Raw genomic sequence first — 20,426 nt, forward strand, 5'->3', positions numbered from 1 at the left:
CTCCTTTCAAATCTTAATTTGGTTCAATGAACGGTGAGAACCCCAAGGCATTTCCACTGTTGCTATTGGTTTCACCGTTTTATTTATCTAACGGGTAATCTTTTTTACCCAAAATCAGTTGCTTAGTACTAAAATTCTCACTAACAGCCATCGTGAACCTTCTTTGAATTCAGGTTTATCCAGACGCATACAGTACTGCTACAAAAGTAATGTAAACGATAGGCGTCCACTATCGCGTTAATCGCCATTTAACGACGATATTTGAATAATATTTTAGTTGGAACAATGTATCGGCATATATCGCAGAACGATTGTCTAACAGCCCCAATCTATTGAAATCATTTAACTCGTCAAGAAATTAAAATGTGACAGGCAACCTTTTGTGATGAAAAGTTCAGTCTTAAAAATTCTCCACGGCATTTGATCTATCTTCATCATTATGAATTTGATGATCTACGCTATAAATAAAGGGGTAAGTTTCTAAAGAAACTGTGGTGCTGCGTCGGTGGGAGAGTATAGCAGGTAATTTAGTGTTAACAACAGGTTTGAAAACGTAATTAGCCACCGTAAAGGGTAAAAAAGCTGACGTTTCGAGCGTTAGCCCTTCAGCAGCTAATGCTCGAAACTTACCCCTTTATTTATAGTGAAGGTTATCAAATTCATGATGAAGATAGATAAACTGCCGTGGAGAATTTTTAAGGCTGCATAAATATATAATTATCTTTATATATAAATATAAATAAATATATTTATAAATATAAATATCTTACGTACCAGCTGACGCAGCATGGTAGTTTCTTTAGGAACTAAGCAGCTGCCGCCTTTATAAAAGCTACCTTGGTCAGGGCAAAAAGTTTTCACAATCAGTAACACGCAATTGCTGATCGCGAGAGAGCCACCCTTCGATATTTTTATCCATCTGCAGTCAAATTATTTACACACATAATTAACAAGCAAACATCTGTTTGCCTAGTAGTACAGCATGGCCGACGAATTATGTCTAACGCTCCCTACATCAAAGTGGAACATTGTGTTGACCACGACTCTCGGCCTGTTGATCTCCATTATCGCGTCTACAACAAACGTATTAATACTCACAGCAATCTATAAGAAGCCATCACTTCATACTATCACATATTACTGCCTAGCTTCCTTAGCAGTTGGTGATTTATTTGTCGGAATCGTTGCTCTTCCGCTTTGGATTACAAGATCTTTGTTATCAATCGCCGACGAGGAACACCCCCTTAGTGTAGCTGTAGACTGCGTTTATGTTCTGTCTGTTGGTACATCAACATATAACTTGTGTACAGTCAGCTTAGAGAGATACGTCGGAGTTGTTTTGCCTTTGCGGTACAACGTCATTGCAACCAGAAGACGACTTCAGTATGCAGTAACGACCGTATGGGTTCTTTCAAGCAGTATCGCCTGCCTTCGTTTGGTTATTGATGAAGATTCTTACTGGTTGGTGGCCATATCTACATTATTTTTTTTCCCGGGAATAACCATTTCTTACAGTTACGTTTGCATTTTCAAAGAAGCGTCCCGACATTCAAGAGCTATTGCTCAGCAGAGCGGGTTCCCTTCACCAGTGAATCAAATCCACAACAGAAAGGCGTCCTTGACCATTGCGATAGTTATCAGTGTGTTTTATTTGACAGCCTTACCAGCTTTGGCCTTTTCCATAGCTGAGCTGGTCTCACAAAAGCAAATGTCTTGTGAACAGAAAAAATCATTCGAGTCTTGGGGAACTTGGGCGCTCTTTTCTGCCTTCTCGAATGCAGCCATTAATCCGTGGGTTTATGCTGCCCGGAAAAGTGAATTTAAAGATGCTTTAAAGGTGTTGAAGATTTGGAACTACATGCGTTAGGCATAAGTTATTATGGGCTGGTCAGTTTGTGTAAGTTATTTTTTAATCATGAAGATGGAAAGCAAATAAAAAAGTTTTGGAAGACCACAAAAACAGCCCCGTGAAGATTAAGAAAAATTGAAATACAGTGAGGCTATGTTCCACGAAAATGGAAACTTCGCACGGAAGCAGAATTTTGTTTTAATTTTTTGTTGGAATAATCAACTCACGTAGATTTCAAAAAAAGTACTGATGTATATTTTTCGGTGTCAATAGTTTTTGTTTTCATCGAGAATAAGTTATTCCTCCTTGAACAGCAAACGTTGATATGCAAATAACACAAACAATTCAATCCAAAAAAAAATAAATAGCTTAAATTGTCGGATCTTGGCTTATCAGTAAAACTTAGGCATTCTGGAGTTTTTAAAGCTTCACCCATTACATTTAATAAAGCGCTGAAATATGTAATGGCTTTGAAATAAAAAAGAAAGCTGTGAAGACTTCATTGAAACTGGCTGAGTCAGAAGATCTCAGAAGTAAAATTTGCATTTAAGCTGAAAGAGAAAAAATATCTAAAACAGCTGCGGTGACATAAATATTCAATTTAATCTCCTTCCTTTGTCTAAACGATCTCGCCTACAGTTTGAAAATATTCAATTTAATCTCCTTGCTTTGTCCAAACGATCTCGCCTACAGTTTGAAAATTGGGTCCTTTAAAAAGGAAAAGGGCTTTTCCAAGGGTCGTTGATCGATATTTAATTGACTGCAATTTCTTTTAAGTCAAATGTGCCCCACGTTTTTAGAGAAAATATAAAACTACTGTTATAAAAGGCCTATAGCATTGTTCCGACGTTCTTGGCCTGCAGAAATGGTACGTGTTTTCTTTTGTGAAATCAGCTTCATGGCGCAGGCTGACTGAGGATAAAAGCCTTAGTAAACTTTGTTGAGCGTTTGGTAAGCAAACACAAAAAAATATTGGATCCATGCTGATAGTCATACGGTCTTTAAAAATTGCTAGAGCTCGTTTCCATAGCAAAACAGACCTTCAGTTTCATAGGCCAAGTGGTATGCGGTAACATACAGAATTTCTTCAAGAGTTCCAATTCTTTCCTTGAGAAGTTAGCTGAAATCATATCCATCGATATCGGTATCGTTTTCTGCATCTTAAGTCAACTGCTTGTAATTTTGGAAAATCTGCCTTCCATTGTTTTAATAGATTGTGCCCCTTGCATTACTTTTTCTTCAAAATGAACTTTTGACTTTTCGCTGGCACAGTTGCATTTCTGCCAGTGATGAAAATTTTCTTCATTAACGATTAATCCTTTACACTAAACTGATTGAAGTCTAACTAAAAACAAAATGAACGTTTTTGACAAATAATGATAATGTCTGGTGGGCCCATAACGTTACTTTGAAAGTGAACATAAGATTGGTTAGAATAGCACCAGCATTTCTCTAGCTTCTCTTTTAAGATATGTGAGCTTTTATAAACTAAGCACCGTTTTGACTATTTTTTGATGCATCGTATTTAAATGTTTTGAAATTTCGTTACCTGCCGTTCAGTAATTAGTTCGAACTGTGTTTAAATTATAATGTGGAACTTTCATAAAACGGGTAAAATCTTATTTTAAGATGTTCATTACAGGGAATAAAATAAATTTAGCGTTGACATCCTTTAAATGTTAATTCACGCTGCAAAAGCTATTGATAACATATATCTATCCATGAGTCCAAAACAAGTCCTTTGAATCAGACTCGTTTTCATGGGTATGTATAGCCACATGGCCCGTTATTGACAGCCGGAACTCAATATCTTTAATCTTTAGTGAAGTTTTGCGTTGGATGTCAAACGTGGCAGAATAAAATTAACGGCATACTTTGGCCATCGTCGTCAACAGAAGAAAGGAATGGCCGACCAAGCGTGCCAGGCCTTACCAACAGAGGGATGGAACATTGTATTGACGACTTTTCTGGGTCTTTTTATCTCCTTTATAGCTTCTACAACAAACGCATTAACAATCCTTGCAATCTTCAAGAAAAGATCACTCCATTTTGTCACATATTATTTCATTGCTTCTCTAGCAGTTGGTGATTTCCTTGTCGGAATTGTCGCCCTTCCACTTTGGATAGCACGGTCTCTTCTAAAAGTCGCCGACGAGGAGGACCCATTAAGTTTTGCTGTGCGCTGCTTTTACTTTTTTTTCGTCGGGATTTCGACGTATAATTTGTGCACTCTCAGCTTAGAAAGATATGTTGGTGTTATCTTGCCTTTACGCTATAACGAAATAGTAACCGTTCGACGTTTTCAGTACGCGGTAGCGTCGGTGTGGGTTCTGTCAGGCATCACCGCTTGCCTTTGTTTGGTCATTCATGAGGATACCTACTGGTTTGTGGCCGTTTTTGCAGTGTTCTTTATGCCGGGAATTGTTATTTCGTACTGCTATGTCTGTATATTTAAGGAAACATATCGTCACTCGAGAGCAAATGAACAGCTGCAAGCCGGTTCGGGATCAACAAACCAAACGCACAACAGAAAGGCGTCTTTAACGATTGCAGTTGTTATTGGCGTATTCTACATGACAACCTTGCCTGCTCTGGCTTTTTCCATCCATGAGGTTGTTTCAGGGAAGAATGCTCCGTGCCAAACGAAGAAAACACTCGAATCCTGGGGAACATGGGCGCTGTTTTTCGCCTACTCCAATGCAGCTATCAATCCATGGATATATGCTGTTAGAAAAAGAGAATTTAGAGATACTTTAAAAATCTTGATGTTCTGGAAACACTAGGCAGGACTTGGACGATGTCTTTGCTAATCACATGAAGGAAACAGAGAGGGAAGAAGAACATGCCTCGATCTGACTGAAACAGCAGCTGGTTTAGATATCTTCAATTTCTTTAATCAGTTAGCGAGCACAGAAACAAAGCCGGATGTTAATTATTTCTTCGCGAACGGAGCAAAACTTTTTTGCGTCCTAAATCAAGCCTTAGCGTGGTCCACAGAAACTTTTGTGTTGTTTTAAACAACCCTTATCTCTTTATCTGGAAAGAAAAGTTCAGTTGCCTGCATACGTTATGGTTCATTATTTACTTTGATGCAGACCAATCATATAAATGCCGAAAAGACCATATTACTAATGGCTTTGAATAAAGTGACATTAGATTCTAGGGCTGACGACGTTCTAAGATATGAAATGGACAGGTGAGAGTAGAAAATAGAAAACTGAGAATAATAATCGATTAGCAGCTGCACTGAACTCTATTTTGTATATATTAACTTACTGGTAGAGTTCGACAGCTCTGTCTCAGAACGGTTCGACTAAGTCGGGTAGCTTTGGCCCTTTTACTCGCCCGAGTGACCATATTTATACATTAACGAGCAGAAAAGTGACCAGAAAAAAGAAAAATGTCAGTAAGGGGATGATTGGTTGATCCAAAACCAAATCCTCTGAGATAACATCATTGGAATTGTATGACAGAAAGAAAGGAGAATTACTACTGAGATCTAGGGAGTGAAATTTAACTCTTTCGTTTTTTCAGCTGGCCTGACTCTGGATTAGATGATGATAAGTGAAAACAATGAAGGAAAAGACAGAAAAATCATCGAAGGAGATTTTCGTTTATTTGCTAATAGCGTTTTATCATATAAAATGTCTTGAGAATCTTTACGCTAGTTCTCTTGCTAAGAATTTTTAGCAAATCTTCGTTCTGCTAGGGTTTCATAGGCCTAATGCAAGAATGTTGTAGCCTTAAGCAAGAAAGCTAATCAAGCAAAGCCAATTTAATTAACAAAGGCAGCATGCGTAAATATCAGAGATGGAAATTGTCGGAAATATGCTTGGAACTCATGAACGAAAACGAACATAAGTACTTAAGCTGTAGAATAAAGATATCTCAAATACACACGGAAAAACCTTCACATTTGATAGACTGAAATAAATCGAGAAATGAGCATCCACTGTTAAGAGTTATTACATGTTACACAAAAGCAAGAGACACTCCTTTGATAAGGTTACAAGCCCCGGGAAGGGTTACTGACTCGGTCGCGTTTTAGTCACCCAAAACCCTAACCCGTAATGAAATTAATCATAAGGTAACCCAAGATAACTTGGTTAAGCTGTTAATGAAATTCATCTGGCAACTCAAGTGTTTACTTGGTCGAAGTCCTCACTTAAGAAATAAAAATATAACCTCTCTTTTTAACAATTGGTTATACATAACAAATGGGCGGTTAATCCCCACAAAATCCTGATTAGGGAAACCACTGGTGTTTTAAATTTAAGCTGAACCGATCACGTATCAAATTTAAGTCTGTCACAAAATTTCCTCATAACCTTTCCCTTTTTGTAATGAAAATAGTCGACCCGATGATGCAATACCTAAAAAAGATTAAAAAGTTACTTTCTTCCCTCCTTCCAAAAAAAGCCTTTTTTAGGCTGAATGATTAGTTACCAGCCACTTTACAAACACTTAGACCTGAGTGCGGATGAGATTAAAACTAGGTCAACGATATTTTTAGTGAAGATATTCATAGTAACTTCTAATGTGGCTGTCGTGCATCGTTTTATGAGCAGCCGGATTTAAATTATGAACCAATATTTGTAGATCTCTGTAAGCACACAATTTAGGCTTGAGGGATAATCTTCTGATAAAGAAGAGCGCTTTTACTTTATACGGTCATATGTGGATAAGACCGTATAAAGACTTATTGTTTGAGCTATCGCATTGTTCCTTCTTCTGTTTCATCGGTTTATGAAAATTTTCCTCTGGCGACAAATTGATTTGATATGAATGAATTATTCTGTCATATGGGAAGTGCCAAGTGATGACACATTCAGAATTGCATGATAGGGGGTCTTTCAGCAAATTATGTGATTATGTCAACTTCCTTGCACCAGCGCCTGATCTTCGTTTCATATCGATTATAATCTTAAAGCAACACCATTTGTGTACATTCAGAAATGAATTGGTACTGGATTCTTGGCTGGATTCCTTCAGTATTTGCTATTTTTGGAAATGGAGCGGTGATTTATCTGATTTGCGCGAGGCCCAGACTCAGAAACGTCCCAAACCACTTCGTACTGTCTCTAGCCTTTGCGGATTTCGGTGTAGGTGCTTGTTGTTTTCCAGTGCAATTCATATGCAGTTTAAATGCATCAAACTGCAGAAATCAAATCGCCGATGATATTGCCGTGCTGATGATTTACTCTTCGAATATTAATCTATGCGCGATGACTATCGACCGCTACTTGGCCATTGTACGGCCTCTAACCTACATGTCATTGATGACAACGAGGCGGGCTCGATATCTGGTCGCCTTCTCGTGGTGTGCGCCGTTGTTTTCGTATTTTGTCCCTGCGCTCTGCACCAGTCTCTGTGGTTGTACTATAAACGTCAACATCACTGTCGTCGTGTGGACCTCCATGTTCGAGTTCATTCCATGTGTTTTACTTCTGACTGTAACCTCAAAAATAATAATAACTGCAAAGAGACACTGTCGACAACTTGCGAAGATGAATAATCAATTGCAACATAACCAGCCGAATCATAAAGATCAAAAGGGGGTTTCATCGGCGCGTGTAATTGCAACAGTTGTGGCTATTTTTATTGCATGCTACGCGCTTGAAGTGTACAGCTCTTTATGTCATTTTACCAAGTTCTGCGAGTTAACAAAGGATCTGCGCAGAGCTGTGTTTTTTCTGGTCGTAACAAACTCGGCAGCAAACCCGATCGCCTATGCCTTGTATAAACGTGACATAAAAAGAGAGCTCAGGAAAACATTCTGCAAATGGAGATCAACTTCAGCAGTCAGGCGATCCACAAGTCTTTCAACAAAGGCATGAACATTTGAAAGGGGCAGGCGAAATTAGCATTTCATTCCCTTGTGTTTCAATCGTTGTCAACAAACGTCGTTTAGCAGGAAATATGTATGTACTTGTACAATTAGAATCAAATTAATAAGATTTAGGGGGCAAATTCGTTTGCATGTTATCGGATATTTGGATTATCTCCCCACATTACTCAAGGACTGAGAGAAGTTGATTTATAATTAATTTTACTGCGTTTAGGTTCTCCTTTCCCCTTAATCATGTTTATTTTTTTTCTCAAAGCTCCTTGAGCAAACAATGTGAAAAGTAAGCCTCATTAAAAGATCATTTCAAATAAACCGTTTTGATCATACTTGACCCACGTGAAGTTGTTAGGAAAACATTCTGGAGGAGCGATTTGATTCGATTATAAATGGACTGAAATAACACTTATCGGCAGCGTAAAATTTGATGTTCTGCATTTTTGATGAGTTCTGAATTGTTTGGCATCATAGTCTTACATTGGAACAACTTTAACACTTTCAAATTGGGGAATGGCGCGAGAATCCTGATGCGATTACAAGTCACGTTGCCTCAATCTTTTCGACATCAGCAAAATGGAAGAGGAATTTCTGATGTCTCTTGGTAGGCTAATATCATGACGTTATGATTATGTATGTAATTAACATTTTTACAATCGGATATTTGGAGTCCAAGTACTTTTCCCACGGGAGGATCCTGGTCTCGGCCTGTTTTCCATTGTAAAGAAGGATATGCTATCACAAGCACGACTTCACATTATGAAAATAACACGCCCTTGCTTTCCGTCTATCCTTCGTTTTTATTTCATTTTAGCTGAGTAACACGTTTTCTTGCGTCATTCTGATGGGTTACTCCCTTTCTCAAAAGGGGATGCGAAAAGGTATGGTTTGATCCTTTTACACGGTCACGGTAGTGGGATCACATATTAAATCACTGGGTGCGAACGTGGTGTAAGCATTCCCAAAGTTTCCTACACAACTTTGCTGACTTTGAATAAAGGAGGTAAGTTTCTAAAGAAACTGTGGTGCTGCGTCGGTGGGAGAGTATAGAAGGTAATTTAGTGTTAACAACTGAGTTGAAAACGTAAATTGGCCACCGTAAAGTGTAAAAAAGCTGACGTTTCGAGCGTAAGCCCTTCGTCAGAGCGATTGAAATTTTGCTGACTTTGACTGAGCAAACGTTTACCAACATGTCAAAGACAGACACTAATGATTATGTGACAACAACAACTGTCGAAAAGGCAACAGTTGAACAATTTAAGTAACCCTAACTCGCAATCATATCTACACATTTTGAGGTTACATGAGTGAAATACCTATCTTAGAATATGGGGCAAAACTAACATAATTAAGCTACACGTTTTTGGGTTTTTGATTCTTAAACTCACCAGCCGGCGTGGAAGCATCTTCAACTCAAAAGTGAATGTTTTTCCCTGATTCTCCCAGTTCCTTTTGAGCCCTCATGTCAATATGCACAATTAATCCTTGACTGCCTTCAAATTAAAATAAAAAAAGAAGAAGAAACCACAATAAGTTGTTCAGCCCGGCAAAAAGTGCAAATATCTCTGGCTGATCCTCGATGTGATAGATCTAGCGCATGGCTATGCTTCAAAGCGTGCTTTGCATGCAGATTTAGATATGTTAATCGCAGTCCAAACAACAAAGGTTGTGAATCAAAACCGAACGAAGATGTACAATTGTGTTACATTTTTGTACATTGCTGAAATCTCACTGCAAATTTTAGCGACTGCGGCAAATAGAAATAGGATGCAACAAACAAAAGGTTTCTTTGAGCCGAATAATGATTTTGAGCCTTTTTTTTTTTTATTTAACCACGAGAAATATAAAATCTTGATTTTCAAGTATGATTCAAGCCTAACTCAGTAAACAAACATAATGACGACCAAGTTTGAATTGAAAATTGAAGAGTAGAGGATTTTTTGAAGAGCGACTGCACTCAAAATGAGCACCATATCGTATTTTGGGTCAGGTAAAATCGGCCATAACGTTTATTCGTGCAATGGTGGTCTCACTTTCTCAATTCAGTATAAGGCTTAAATAGCTTTTGTGCTATCATTAAGGCTCCACTTGAAAAAAGGCTTTTATGGGCCCGTTTAATTTGTCAAAGGTCCTGGTTTCTTGATAAAATTTGTCCGAGACTTTTGAGAAACGGGGTCCTGCTTGGCAACGTTAGCTCGTAAGTTCCTGATTTCACTCGTTGACATGACATTACTAATCCCCAATTAAGTAGCTAGCGGGTGATTCCCGGCGAATTAACTAAACCGATGAAACCAGTGCACCAGTCATTATAAGATACCTTAACGAGCGAAGATGAATTCCAAATGATCTTTACGTTGAGAAATGACCATCACATTTCGTTCTTCCACTCATTAGCCAATAGCCCACTAGACACCAGCTATCCCCCTCCCTTTCTGCCTCTCATCCACTACCGCCTCCTGAACCTGAGACCATCGGCCGTTTGATTTTTTAATCGCTTCCAGTCTGCCGGGTTAAAAAGAATGGAGAGAAAAGATACGTGTTATTCCCTTCTGTGAATCTTTTAGACGAAATTCTTATCAGGATCATGGGTTAAGCTTCCCCCTTATTTACAAAAATTTGCCAAAAGTATCTGCCGCTGCGAGCAGGATTCGAACCTGCGCGGGGATACCCCATTGGATTTCAAGTCCAACGCCTTAACCACTCGGCCATCGCAGCTCCTTAGTGCTACTGTTGCCAGGAAAAGTATAGATACTTACGCTTTATGAATAATACCAAAATGGCTCATAATTACAGAGTTTATTTTTTCACCTTCTCGAGCACAGGAAATTGAAATGCAAAGAAATACATGCATTTCAACAAAACAATGTTGCTTCTGTAACCTTCCAAAACCTAATAGTTGCATGAAATGTTCAAATTTAGGTTCAGAAAGCCTACAATCAGTTCTTTTTCCCATTGAAATTTCAGTGTTCGTTTATGTAAATTAGAGAGAATCTTCCTTGTCTAACAACCGTTACCATGTTATGAAGTATGCCACCATTGGTAAGTCTTGGTAGAACTAATTTAAAGCAAATCGGCTTTGAGCAGAGAAACTGAGCGATAAGATTCAGTAAACCCTAGTACGATAGTTGCAAGATTTTTATCTGAAACTTGTTCGGTTCACTTTTGCCAGCTCAAAGTTAAAATCTCTAGTAAGTTTCAATATTCAAATAATTGGTTCTTTTTTCAATTAGTCGTCCTGCAGCTACGCTTTATGTCACTCTCTTAAAGTAAAATCATCACTGAGAGGGATTGGAGAAAAACATTTCTTTTGGTCAAATCGTGTTTGCTTCATAAACTAATGAGAACAATAAGAAAAATTTTAACTTTAAACTTTGAACAACAGTTTGGTAATATATGGTTCAATTAATAAGTATTTCATATGCAAAACTCCAACAAAGGTAAACGTATTTATCCATCTATTTTTCAACCAATTAAAAAGTCTCACGCTGCGAGCAGGATTTGAACATGCGCGGGGAAATCCCAAATGGCTTTCATATCCAACGCCTTAACCATCGCGACGCTTCATAAACTAAAAGTTAAGAGGGCTTTACATTCACCTTGGACAAGGATGTTACATATGTATAATTTGAAACATTTTGTATCAGTGCTACAAATGGTGCGCGCTTTGGCGCCTTTTCCGCTTACATCAATCAAATCACACCACTTTACAAGGATGTACCCATGTAAGAATCTACTTGAGAAACTTGACGAGACCAACCCCACCCCACTGCACTCGCTCTCATTTAGCCTTAGAGATACCCACTCAAACATTTTACTTTGGAGGCCATGAATCATGGCTAATCTGTTCCGTATACATGTGGTTAAGATTCTAGAGTATTATGCCCTGGTAAGACCTTGTAGACCTTTCCATGAAATTCTAGGAACATTAGTTTTAAAGATTTGATGAGATTCATCACCTCATTTTAACGTGAACATCTCTGATATTGCATCTGATAATATAAGTACGACATACTATCATATTTTCTGTTTTGGCACAAATTCTTGTCTGATTAGTTACGTGAAGTTTTATATGAAATAATTCATATTTGTACTGCGGTTGTAGATGAAAGTGAAATGTGATCATCGCAGTAAATTTTCCAATTTAAGCACTTGGAAAGAAGAAGCCTGAAAAAAAAAAAAAAAAAAAAAAAAGTTAGTTACGGTTGCTACGTACGGTTTCGTAAGAACGCCATTCAAGACATGTAATAAAACAAATGAATAAAAAGTGAGGTAGTGCTTCAAATAAGCTTTGTCCTTAAGTCGTGATGCTGAGTAAACGGTGATAAATGACCTCTCCATCAAGTCCTTTGTGACACGGTAGTGTAAGTGTGGTACGAAGAAACTCAGCGAATGCTGATCACTTTCCCGTTTGTTGGTCGTCAACAGAGCAACTGAATTTAACGAATTAAGAGTGAATTTCAGTATCATGGGGAGCTTTTCCAACATGTGGATAAAATATATATTCTCAAATGGTACATGTAAAGTGCGTTAGTACTCTTCAAGCATTTTCTTTTCGAAGGCTTTTCTTGTTATATGGACTTATCTTTGAATCTATGAACTGTTTGAATATTTATGTTTCCAACATTGAAAAACGTTGCTAAGATTTCTTATAAGTTCATTCGACCTTCACATTTAATCACAGCTGCGATGGCCGAGTGGTTAAGGCGTTGGACTCGAAATCCAATGGGGTCTCCCCGCGCAGGTTCGAATCCTGCTCGCAGCGTGCACTACGTACCGTTTTGCCTTAATTGGTAACAAAGAAAACGAAGATTACTGCTTTCCTGCCACAGAGCAAATACTTTTCGGGTTGCTTCCAATTTACCTCCCCCATAACCTCGTTTTATACTGAATCTAAAGCTATTTCAGTAAAATTGATTTTTGTTACTGCTGGCCTGTTAAGACAAAATGCAACTCTTTAGTCGCTTTAGTTTGCAATCTCGTCAAGACACTAGCTAATTTTGCATCTTCGTTTGTGATTATATTTTTTTTAAGTAGAACGTAGACTTTGCATAATTATAAGAAGAACTGGTGAGCATGTAAGAATAATTTTACCAACTACCTTACATAACTAATTAAAGATGGATATAGAACGAAAACAAATCGTGCTTTATGTACAAAAATGTATATAAACTCCGAATAACTTGCTTAGCTAAAGCAAAGGAAAAGTTCACTGATAAAATCATCAACATAAAAAGCAACTATCTAGAATTCAATATTTCAAATACTTGTGAACGATAAATAGTCTAAAGGTCAATATTTACGAAGAGAATAATAAAAAAGGGAAAATATAAAGGTTGGTTTAAGCGAAAGTTTCTTCCCCCCGTTCGATTGGAATTGTGGGCCTCTGGAGGTCTCCTTGTTAGGTCTTTGTGTAGACTTAATGTTCATGCAAGATGACTAAAATAGTGACAACGATGATGATGATGATGATGATGAAGTGCTGAGGTGAAAGAAACAGAGACATGTCCAAGCTTGATCCTCACTCGGGCACCAATGATTTTATGACTTTTGATGATTAATGACTATAGCAGCTTAACTTTACATTATAAATAAAGCCATCTTGTAAGTTATTATCCAAATACAGTACTTATTGATTAATACCCTCATGCTACGTTTACTCTAAGATCAGTCCAGCAAATGAAATCGGGTCACTGATTAGCCTATCAGATTTGAGAATTGTACGGTAGCATCAATGAATGTGATTCTGGCTTTGAAAGCAATTTTTCAGCCTCGACCAACCAGTAAATTTAAAACATTTATTGGCTTCACCCCATGAAGCAGTCCCGAGACAATTAAGAATGTCTTATGCTTTAGAATCTACAAATGTTTTGCCTTTTTCTAGAATTCTAAAATCGAAATGGGATTTTCCCTCTCGGTGACAAAGGGTCCTCACTGGAAGGTAAAATAACTATATATATTATAAGAGCAAAAAACTTCAAATGTCTTGGTAAATCAAGCTGCTAGCGAGTATTTCATGCCAAATGCGTTGAAGTACAATTTACCACCAGTGATTTTTACCCCACAAATTATCATAATACTTAGGATGCATAGTGAGCTGGATAATCGAATGCATTTTTTTAATTCAATAATTCACTACAAAGCATCAGCATGTGTTCAAATACACGCCTTAATATCATTTACAACTGAACATAAGCCAATAACCTTAAATAAAGTGATTCAGGAATCGTTACCTTAATTCCTAAACTAGAAAACGCAACCTCAAGCTTTGTTACCCATTATCCATCATTCAAAACATCTGTTGTAGGTCATTCGCAACATTTCCTTAGCCATCCTTGGTTAATTTTTCTCGCAAAAAATTAAAGTGCCCACTGCATCTTATTGATTTGTTTATTACCTTCTCAAAATATTTAGTCGCGTCAGTTTGTCTTAGCGTAAACATCATTCTTATAAAACAAACCCAAAATTAATTTAATTAGAAACCTGTAAAAGCTATTATGTAGACGATAAGTTTATTTATTTCGCAACCCGCGTAAACAACATTTTTTTCAAAGAAAGCTGTAAAGCTTACACTTTGGTTGTTCTTTTCGGAATTTGAATTTTACTGCAAAAGCTACGTAGTGTCCAATATATCCCGATGGCAGCATGGTACTGGATTACTGGTTGGATTCTTAGTGTTATGTCCCTCGTTGGCAATGGTTTCACGATATGCTTAATCATAACCAGACGCCGATTGTTCACTCTTCCCAACTGGATTATTCTCTCGCTGGCCTTGGCCGATTTCCTTTTTGTCTTGAGCTACTTTCCGGCTTCGTTTTTCTGCAATGTGTTCTTCCATTGCCATCGTGGACACCGCATTATGATGGCGTCCGTCTTCATGTATGCTTCTGTAACAAATTTGGTTGTTCTGACCATCGATCGGTATATCTCCATTGCACTGCCATTACGATACGTTGTTATGGTGACTACTCGACGTGTTTTGGCCGCTATCATTTCAGCCTGGCTTCTTTCGTTATCCCTTGCTCCAATTCATTATTTGGTAGAGAGGACAGAATCAAAGGATTTACAAAGAACGTTTGAAATAACCCGAATAGCAGTCATGGAAGTAGTACCCACTGTTGTTTTAATTACTACTACTATTCGAATGCTATTGATTAGAAAAAAGCACCGTCAACAAGCCGCCATTCAAGTCGCTCAATTACGTTACAACAAATGGAGGGGGGAACCTGATTGTCACTTCAAACTGTCAAGAACGCGGAGAGAGATGTCAACTGTTCAAATAATATGCGCTGTAGTAACTGTCTTTGTCGTTTGCTATGCCACAAATATTCTTTTGTCTTTTTGTATTGATCTTCATATCTGCGACCCACCGACTGAGATCCGGGATCTTTTAGGGATCTTGTTGATTGTGAACTCGTTAGTTAACCCTTTTGCTTATGCATTTTTGAAAAAAGACATAAAAAAAGAGTGCGAGGGGATTTTATGTCGAAAACAAATAGCTGACAAAACACGATGAAGTTCTGACGATTCGTTTGTCAATAGAACCGGCCACTAATATTAACGACTTTCTTGAAAGGTGTGGGTTTTTTTTCCCTTTTTAAAGTTTCCTGTCGTAAAGAACAATGGCTGTTTACTGTATGTATCTAATAAGATATCAACCAAAACTAACTTGTTCGCAGTTATGATAATTGGGCTGAGGCCCCCATAAATTCCAGCAATTATAGACATGAAAATTTCACAGAATTAAACAACACAAGTCTGGACGCTTTAAACCAGCTAAAAAATACTGTGTTATTGCTACCCAATGCATACCAGTTTTAAAGAGATTGCTAAATAGCTACTTTGATGTACAAATTATTCAAAAAGAGAAATTTGAATGGCCTCGTTTAATCCACAACGATAACAACTTGGTTTCTACTAATACCAATATAATGAATTTAAAATGGTTCGGTGAAGCCAACGCAACCTGTTAAAATACTAACTACTTGGTGTGTTTCTCCTTAATTACCTCTTCTTTACAACAGTTGTGTTTATAATTCATAAAAAGCAATAAAAAAGACGATTTTAATATTCAGGTTTGTCAATAAAAGATGAAGTCTTTATGAGGGGCAACAGGACAAATGTTTTCATCGATAGAGGATTAAAAATATAGATCTGAACTGGTTCTAACATGACATAGACATAGGAATATCTTATAGCAGGCAGCAGCACGAAATAAAAAGAACAAGCGACTTTGCCGGACACCTCAGCCATTGATGATAAAATCGTTATTTATATTTACTATCGACAAACATCTTAATTGCAACGCCTTAAAAATCTACTATTTGATAAACCAGTCAAGATAATGATATTCTGGTGGACTCCTGCTTTTTTCATCGCCATTGAGCTGTAGAAAACGTACACTTACAACTGATATCAATGATCTATGTTTTCCTTTTCCTATTGTTTTCCTTCTAAGTCATGGATATGATACCAAGTTACGTAACTATTGCATGGCTTTTAACCATCACAGCAATCATTGGAAACGGTCTGGTTATTTATCTCATAATCATCACAAAACAACTTCACACGACGACAAACTGGTTTATTCTGTCGCTTGCTGCGGCCGATTTGTCTTTTGCCGTTTGTTTTTTTCCCGTGGCGTTTTTTTGTGAAACAACTTTCGCCTGCGACAACGTTCTCCGTGGCATAATTGCGTGGCAATTCGCTACCGTCGCCATTGCAAATCTCTGTGCAATGGCTACCGACAGATATATCGTCATCGTAACTCCATTCAAATACGTTCGTATTATGAACAAAAGACGAGTTCTCCTGCTCACTGGTTGCGCTTGGGGAGTACCCCCTCTTCTATATCTACCACCAAACTTATACATGCACTTTGTCGGCGCAACTGAGAACATTCACCTATTATTCCAAGTCATATACAGTGTTCTCTTTGAGATATTGCCTTGCGTCTTTCTCTTAAGTGCGACAGGGAAAATTCTGGTCATATCAAGACGTCTTTACCGACAGACTGCAATAATGCATGCGCAATTGCGTTTTAATCAGATTAATCTCAGGCAGAACAAAGGACAATTTTCCGCCACAATTATTATTATAGTGGTGGGGCTCTTTGTTCTACACGATGGACGTAGTGGGATCCGCATGTTTCTACTTTGATGTCTGTGGACTAACTGATGAATTTCATCACGTTAGAAAGCTATTGTTGATCGCTAATTCCGAGGTTAACCCTTTCCCGTACGCTTTTATCAAAAGAGACATTAACAAAGAATTTAAGAAAATGTTTAAATTTCGAAAAGAAAGGCCGTAAGAGACATGACTGTACGAAGTCTAAGGACTCATTTCTTCATCGACAATTCCGAAAACTCAATTTCGCCGCTCGGTAGTTAAGACACAGCGGAAGCCGGCATTAAAACAGAGAAAGTTTGAACCAGTTTGTTTCGTTTTGTTTTCTTCCTCACATATCACCGAAAGACATATTCATTGATGGTTAAAAAGGATAATAACTTTGCACAACTCGGGAAAGTTCTGCGAAATATTACACAAATAATTCAACATGGATTTCTACTGAGATCAACAGTGGTTACTGTTCGTGATGTCGTTCCTTTTTCAGTTCAGTTGATTTAAATAAAAGCAGGCTTATACCTTTAAAACATGGAATTCACCAAAATTATTTGCTTATTTAAGTTATGGAATTAGTTACTTAAATAATGTAATAATACGCACTATTTTGGAACAAGTGGTATGAAGCTAAGATTCTTTTCATAATTTCATTTTCAAGTTATGCCTTGACTGCCGGTAAAGTCTGAATTTATCCTTACACTTAAAGCAAGATCACTGGGCGAGCTGTCTAATCGGTACGTTCTAAGCAGTTCTCTCCTGAAATCTTTCTTTAATAATCCATACGCCACAGGATTTGCTGCGGAATTGGTTAAAATTAGAATGGAGGAAATTACATAGACGGATTCAGGTGGTAGATGTTCACCAAAAACGGCCGCGATCCGGACGCAGACACCAAACAGGTAACAAATTAAGAACAAAATGACAATAGCAACGATGAGCTTTGTGGAAGAAATATCTTGGTCCGGGAAGGATTGTCTTCTGCCTCTTGCCTCAGAATAATTGAAATCTAACTGGGCTATGACTACGCATCGTTCTATGCGACACCTTCGAGCTATCAGCAAGATTCGCACAATGGCCAGGGGAAGAAGAAGGCAAGGAATAATTCCATATACGAATAATGTGCCGATGATGAAAACTTTCCAACAGGTTGTCCTTTGTGCCATTGAATTGGCCAAGTACGTCCACGATAAAGGCAGAAGCGCCGTGGCAGCTGGAAAACACCAGGCGGCCAATATGCCGAACATAACTCTTCTTTGAGTCATAGTGGTCAGATACTTCAGTGGCTTGATGATCGCGATGTATCGATCTACAGTCAATAAACAAAGGTTTGTTACGGAAGCACAGAGGAAAACATCAACACACAGCCAGTGAATATGTCTCTGGTAGCAGAATTCTTCCGCTTTACAAGCTCTGTAATAAGGAAGGAACGAAGCCCCAACAAATAGATCAGCTGCCGCTAAAGATAAGACGAACCAATTTGCTTTGGAGTGAAGCCTTTGCCTGAATGTGATCAGATATATAACAAGGCCATTGCCCACGATTGCGGTCGCAGTAATGATCCACTGAAGGACAACGACAAAAGTTTCTCTCCCTTGCATAGTGATTCGTTCGATATCTTCGAGAACACTTCTTCCATTCCATTACGTTTTAATAGATCAGGTTGTTACGAATGAATAAGCAAACATTAATTTCACTTCACTTTCTTGTCGTTTCGTTTATAGAAGAGCTGAAGGTCACAACATATTAATAAACCATAAGGGAAGATTGGCTGCTCTGACCACCATGGCATTAATAGAAAGATAAGAGTCTAAATTTAAACCACGAGAAAAAAAATAATCTTACGCTTCCAAATGCCATAACGTAGCTACGCAAGGCCATTTCCGAGTAAATCTCCCTATTTTGGACTGAGACGAGTCATTTTTCTCTCTCAAAAGCGTGATTTTTAAAACGCTCCTTTCCTTTGTCACGAATACCCTCTCAGCTGGGGACCCTCTGGAAAGTACCCTTGACATTGTTCTAAATTTGAACGACAAATCATTTTTCATTTTGCTAAGTGAGGTTACCCACATCTAAAACTTCCAAAGAATATCAGCAGCTAAGAAGCTTACATGGAGCTGTTCGACAAATTCAAGTTAAAATATACGGTATACACGCTATTTGAAAAAACTATCTCTATCTCAAAATCTAAGCCACTCGCACTATTAATATCAACAACGACAACGGGTAGTGAAATATCGAGTTTATTATAAACAGCTGGGAAATGCTCTTTCTTGGATGTTAATGCATTGAATATGTGCTGGCGAGATTCTTGTAAACTGTGGTTCGAGTGAACGATTCAAAAAGGGAAAAAACTCTCACTGAAAGGTCGAGATATCTGCACGATTCAGTTGAAAAAGGACACAATTCATACGCCACAAAGATCCTCAAACGATCATCCAGGGACAGACGGTACTCCACTTCATAAAGATCTTGGCCTATAGCAAGATTGTCTCTCACACAAAAATGTTAGAACTTTGAACGGAAGCGTAAACCCGCGAGGTGCCGTTTTCTTCGCTGATCAAGCTGAGGTAAATTGCCTTTTCAACACAAAATAAAGCAAATTGTTTAATCGTTTACTTGATTATTATCAGTTTTAGATCTTTTTTCAAATAATGGGATATTGATTTATCCTGATCTTATCAATTTCAATATTGCAATGTTTATGCAAAAATTTCGTAATAAACTTTATCCTTCGCCAAGGCTTTTAGTTTCTGAACAAATTATTGTGTTGCGTTGAAGGGCAAGTTAACCAATCGGTTGGTGATCACATATAAATAGATAAAGGCTGGTTAACCAAAGCAGCGAATTTTCAAAAGCTGAGGGTTAAGAGACCGATGAGAGCTAGCTCTTGGAAATGTTAATACTTGAAACGTAAGCTATTCAAAATTCGCTTGGGCGGTTGATGATTATACGATTGTTTTGCTTCACACCTTGATGTATTCTCACCAAGCACCCGTCTCTCACGAGAGCCCAGCCCTCTCCTCCCCCCTTGTCATTACGCTTATGGCTTACACGGGTGGTGTAACACACATTTTCAAAGATAACATGAATTATATGCCTCTAAATCCACATAGAGTTATATCTTGCGTTTACAGGGATTGGAACTATCGAGCACGACCTGTGTGTTACGTCTATTGCGGCAACACGGTTTTCCTGTGATCAAGAGCTTTTTCAATGTTACGTTCCTTAAACGTGCTTAGATATCAGTAACCCTTCATCTTTATTATTTGATTAATGAAGAAGGACATTAACTATCGCCACTATCGTTGAAACTCCGTTCAAAATAATGGAAATGAAATAGAAACCGCCAAACACCTAGAGAAGGCAAACGCAGTTTCAGATCAGTTCCCCAATCCATTTCTTTTACAACCAACCTCAAAAGTGGATGAAACAAAACGGAATAAAAGAGTTAAAACAGAAACAAAAAGATCGGGGAGGGGGGCTTCCGTTATCGAAGAGTCTAATGGTCAACGTCAATAACTAATAGTCAACGTCTTTTTTAAGGATACATATAATGTACTCCATACCATTTAATTAAACAAATTACAGTGCAAGGAATATTTATCAACAGCCTTA

The 20,426-nt window shown here is 38.0% G+C and overlaps 4 protein-coding genes and 2 non-coding genes across 6 annotated transcripts; 4 read left to right on the plus strand and 2 right to left on the minus strand.

Moving 5' to 3' along the window:
• Positions 1–793: 793 nt before the first annotated feature.
• Positions 794–2,228, plus strand: LOC113674824 (melanocortin receptor 4). The gene has a single exon (XM_027191320.2). The coding sequence runs from the start codon at positions 983–985 to the stop codon at positions 1,865–1,867; it is 885 nt and encodes a 294-aa protein (XP_027047121.2). The 5' UTR covers positions 794–982; the 3' UTR covers positions 1,868–2,228.
• A 1,430-nt stretch (positions 2,229–3,658) lies between these two features.
• On the plus strand, positions 3,659–5,801 carry LOC113674827 (melanocortin receptor 4-like). Its single transcript, XM_027191325.2, has one exon. It carries the CDS (start codon positions 3,754–3,756, stop codon positions 4,630–4,632), a length of 879 nt encoding a protein of 292 aa, XP_027047126.2. The 5' UTR covers positions 3,659–3,753; the 3' UTR covers positions 4,633–5,801.
• Positions 5,802–6,710: 909 nt separating this feature from the next.
• On the plus strand, positions 6,711–8,114 carry LOC113674798 (adenosine receptor A2a-like). Its single transcript, XM_027191292.2, has one exon. It carries the CDS (start codon positions 6,805–6,807, stop codon positions 7,684–7,686), a length of 882 nt encoding a protein of 293 aa, XP_027047093.2. The 5' UTR covers positions 6,711–6,804; the 3' UTR covers positions 7,687–8,114.
• Positions 8,115–10,324: 2,210 nt separating this feature from the next.
• Positions 10,325–10,406, minus strand: Trnas-uga (transfer RNA serine (anticodon UGA)). Its single transcript has one exon. It is a non-coding gene; the product is annotated as a tRNA-Ser (tRNA).
• Positions 10,407–12,371: 1,965 nt separating this feature from the next.
• Positions 12,372–12,453, plus strand: Trnas-cga (transfer RNA serine (anticodon CGA)). The gene has a single exon. It is a non-coding gene; the product is annotated as a tRNA-Ser (tRNA).
• Positions 12,454–17,122: 4,669 nt separating this feature from the next.
• Positions 17,123–18,740, minus strand: LOC113674829 (beta-2 adrenergic receptor). The gene has a single exon (XM_027191327.2). The coding sequence runs from the start codon at positions 18,407–18,409 to the stop codon at positions 17,465–17,467; it is 945 nt and encodes a 314-aa protein (XP_027047128.2). The 5' UTR covers positions 18,410–18,740; the 3' UTR covers positions 17,123–17,464.
• Positions 18,741–20,426: the final 1,686 nt, after the last annotated feature.

This window comes from Pocillopora damicornis, chromosome 2 (assembly GCF_964200805.1).
Source record: "Pocillopora damicornis chromosome 2, jaPocDami1.2, whole genome shotgun sequence".
NCBI lineage: Eukaryota > Metazoa > Cnidaria > Anthozoa > Scleractinia > Pocilloporidae > Pocillopora > Pocillopora damicornis.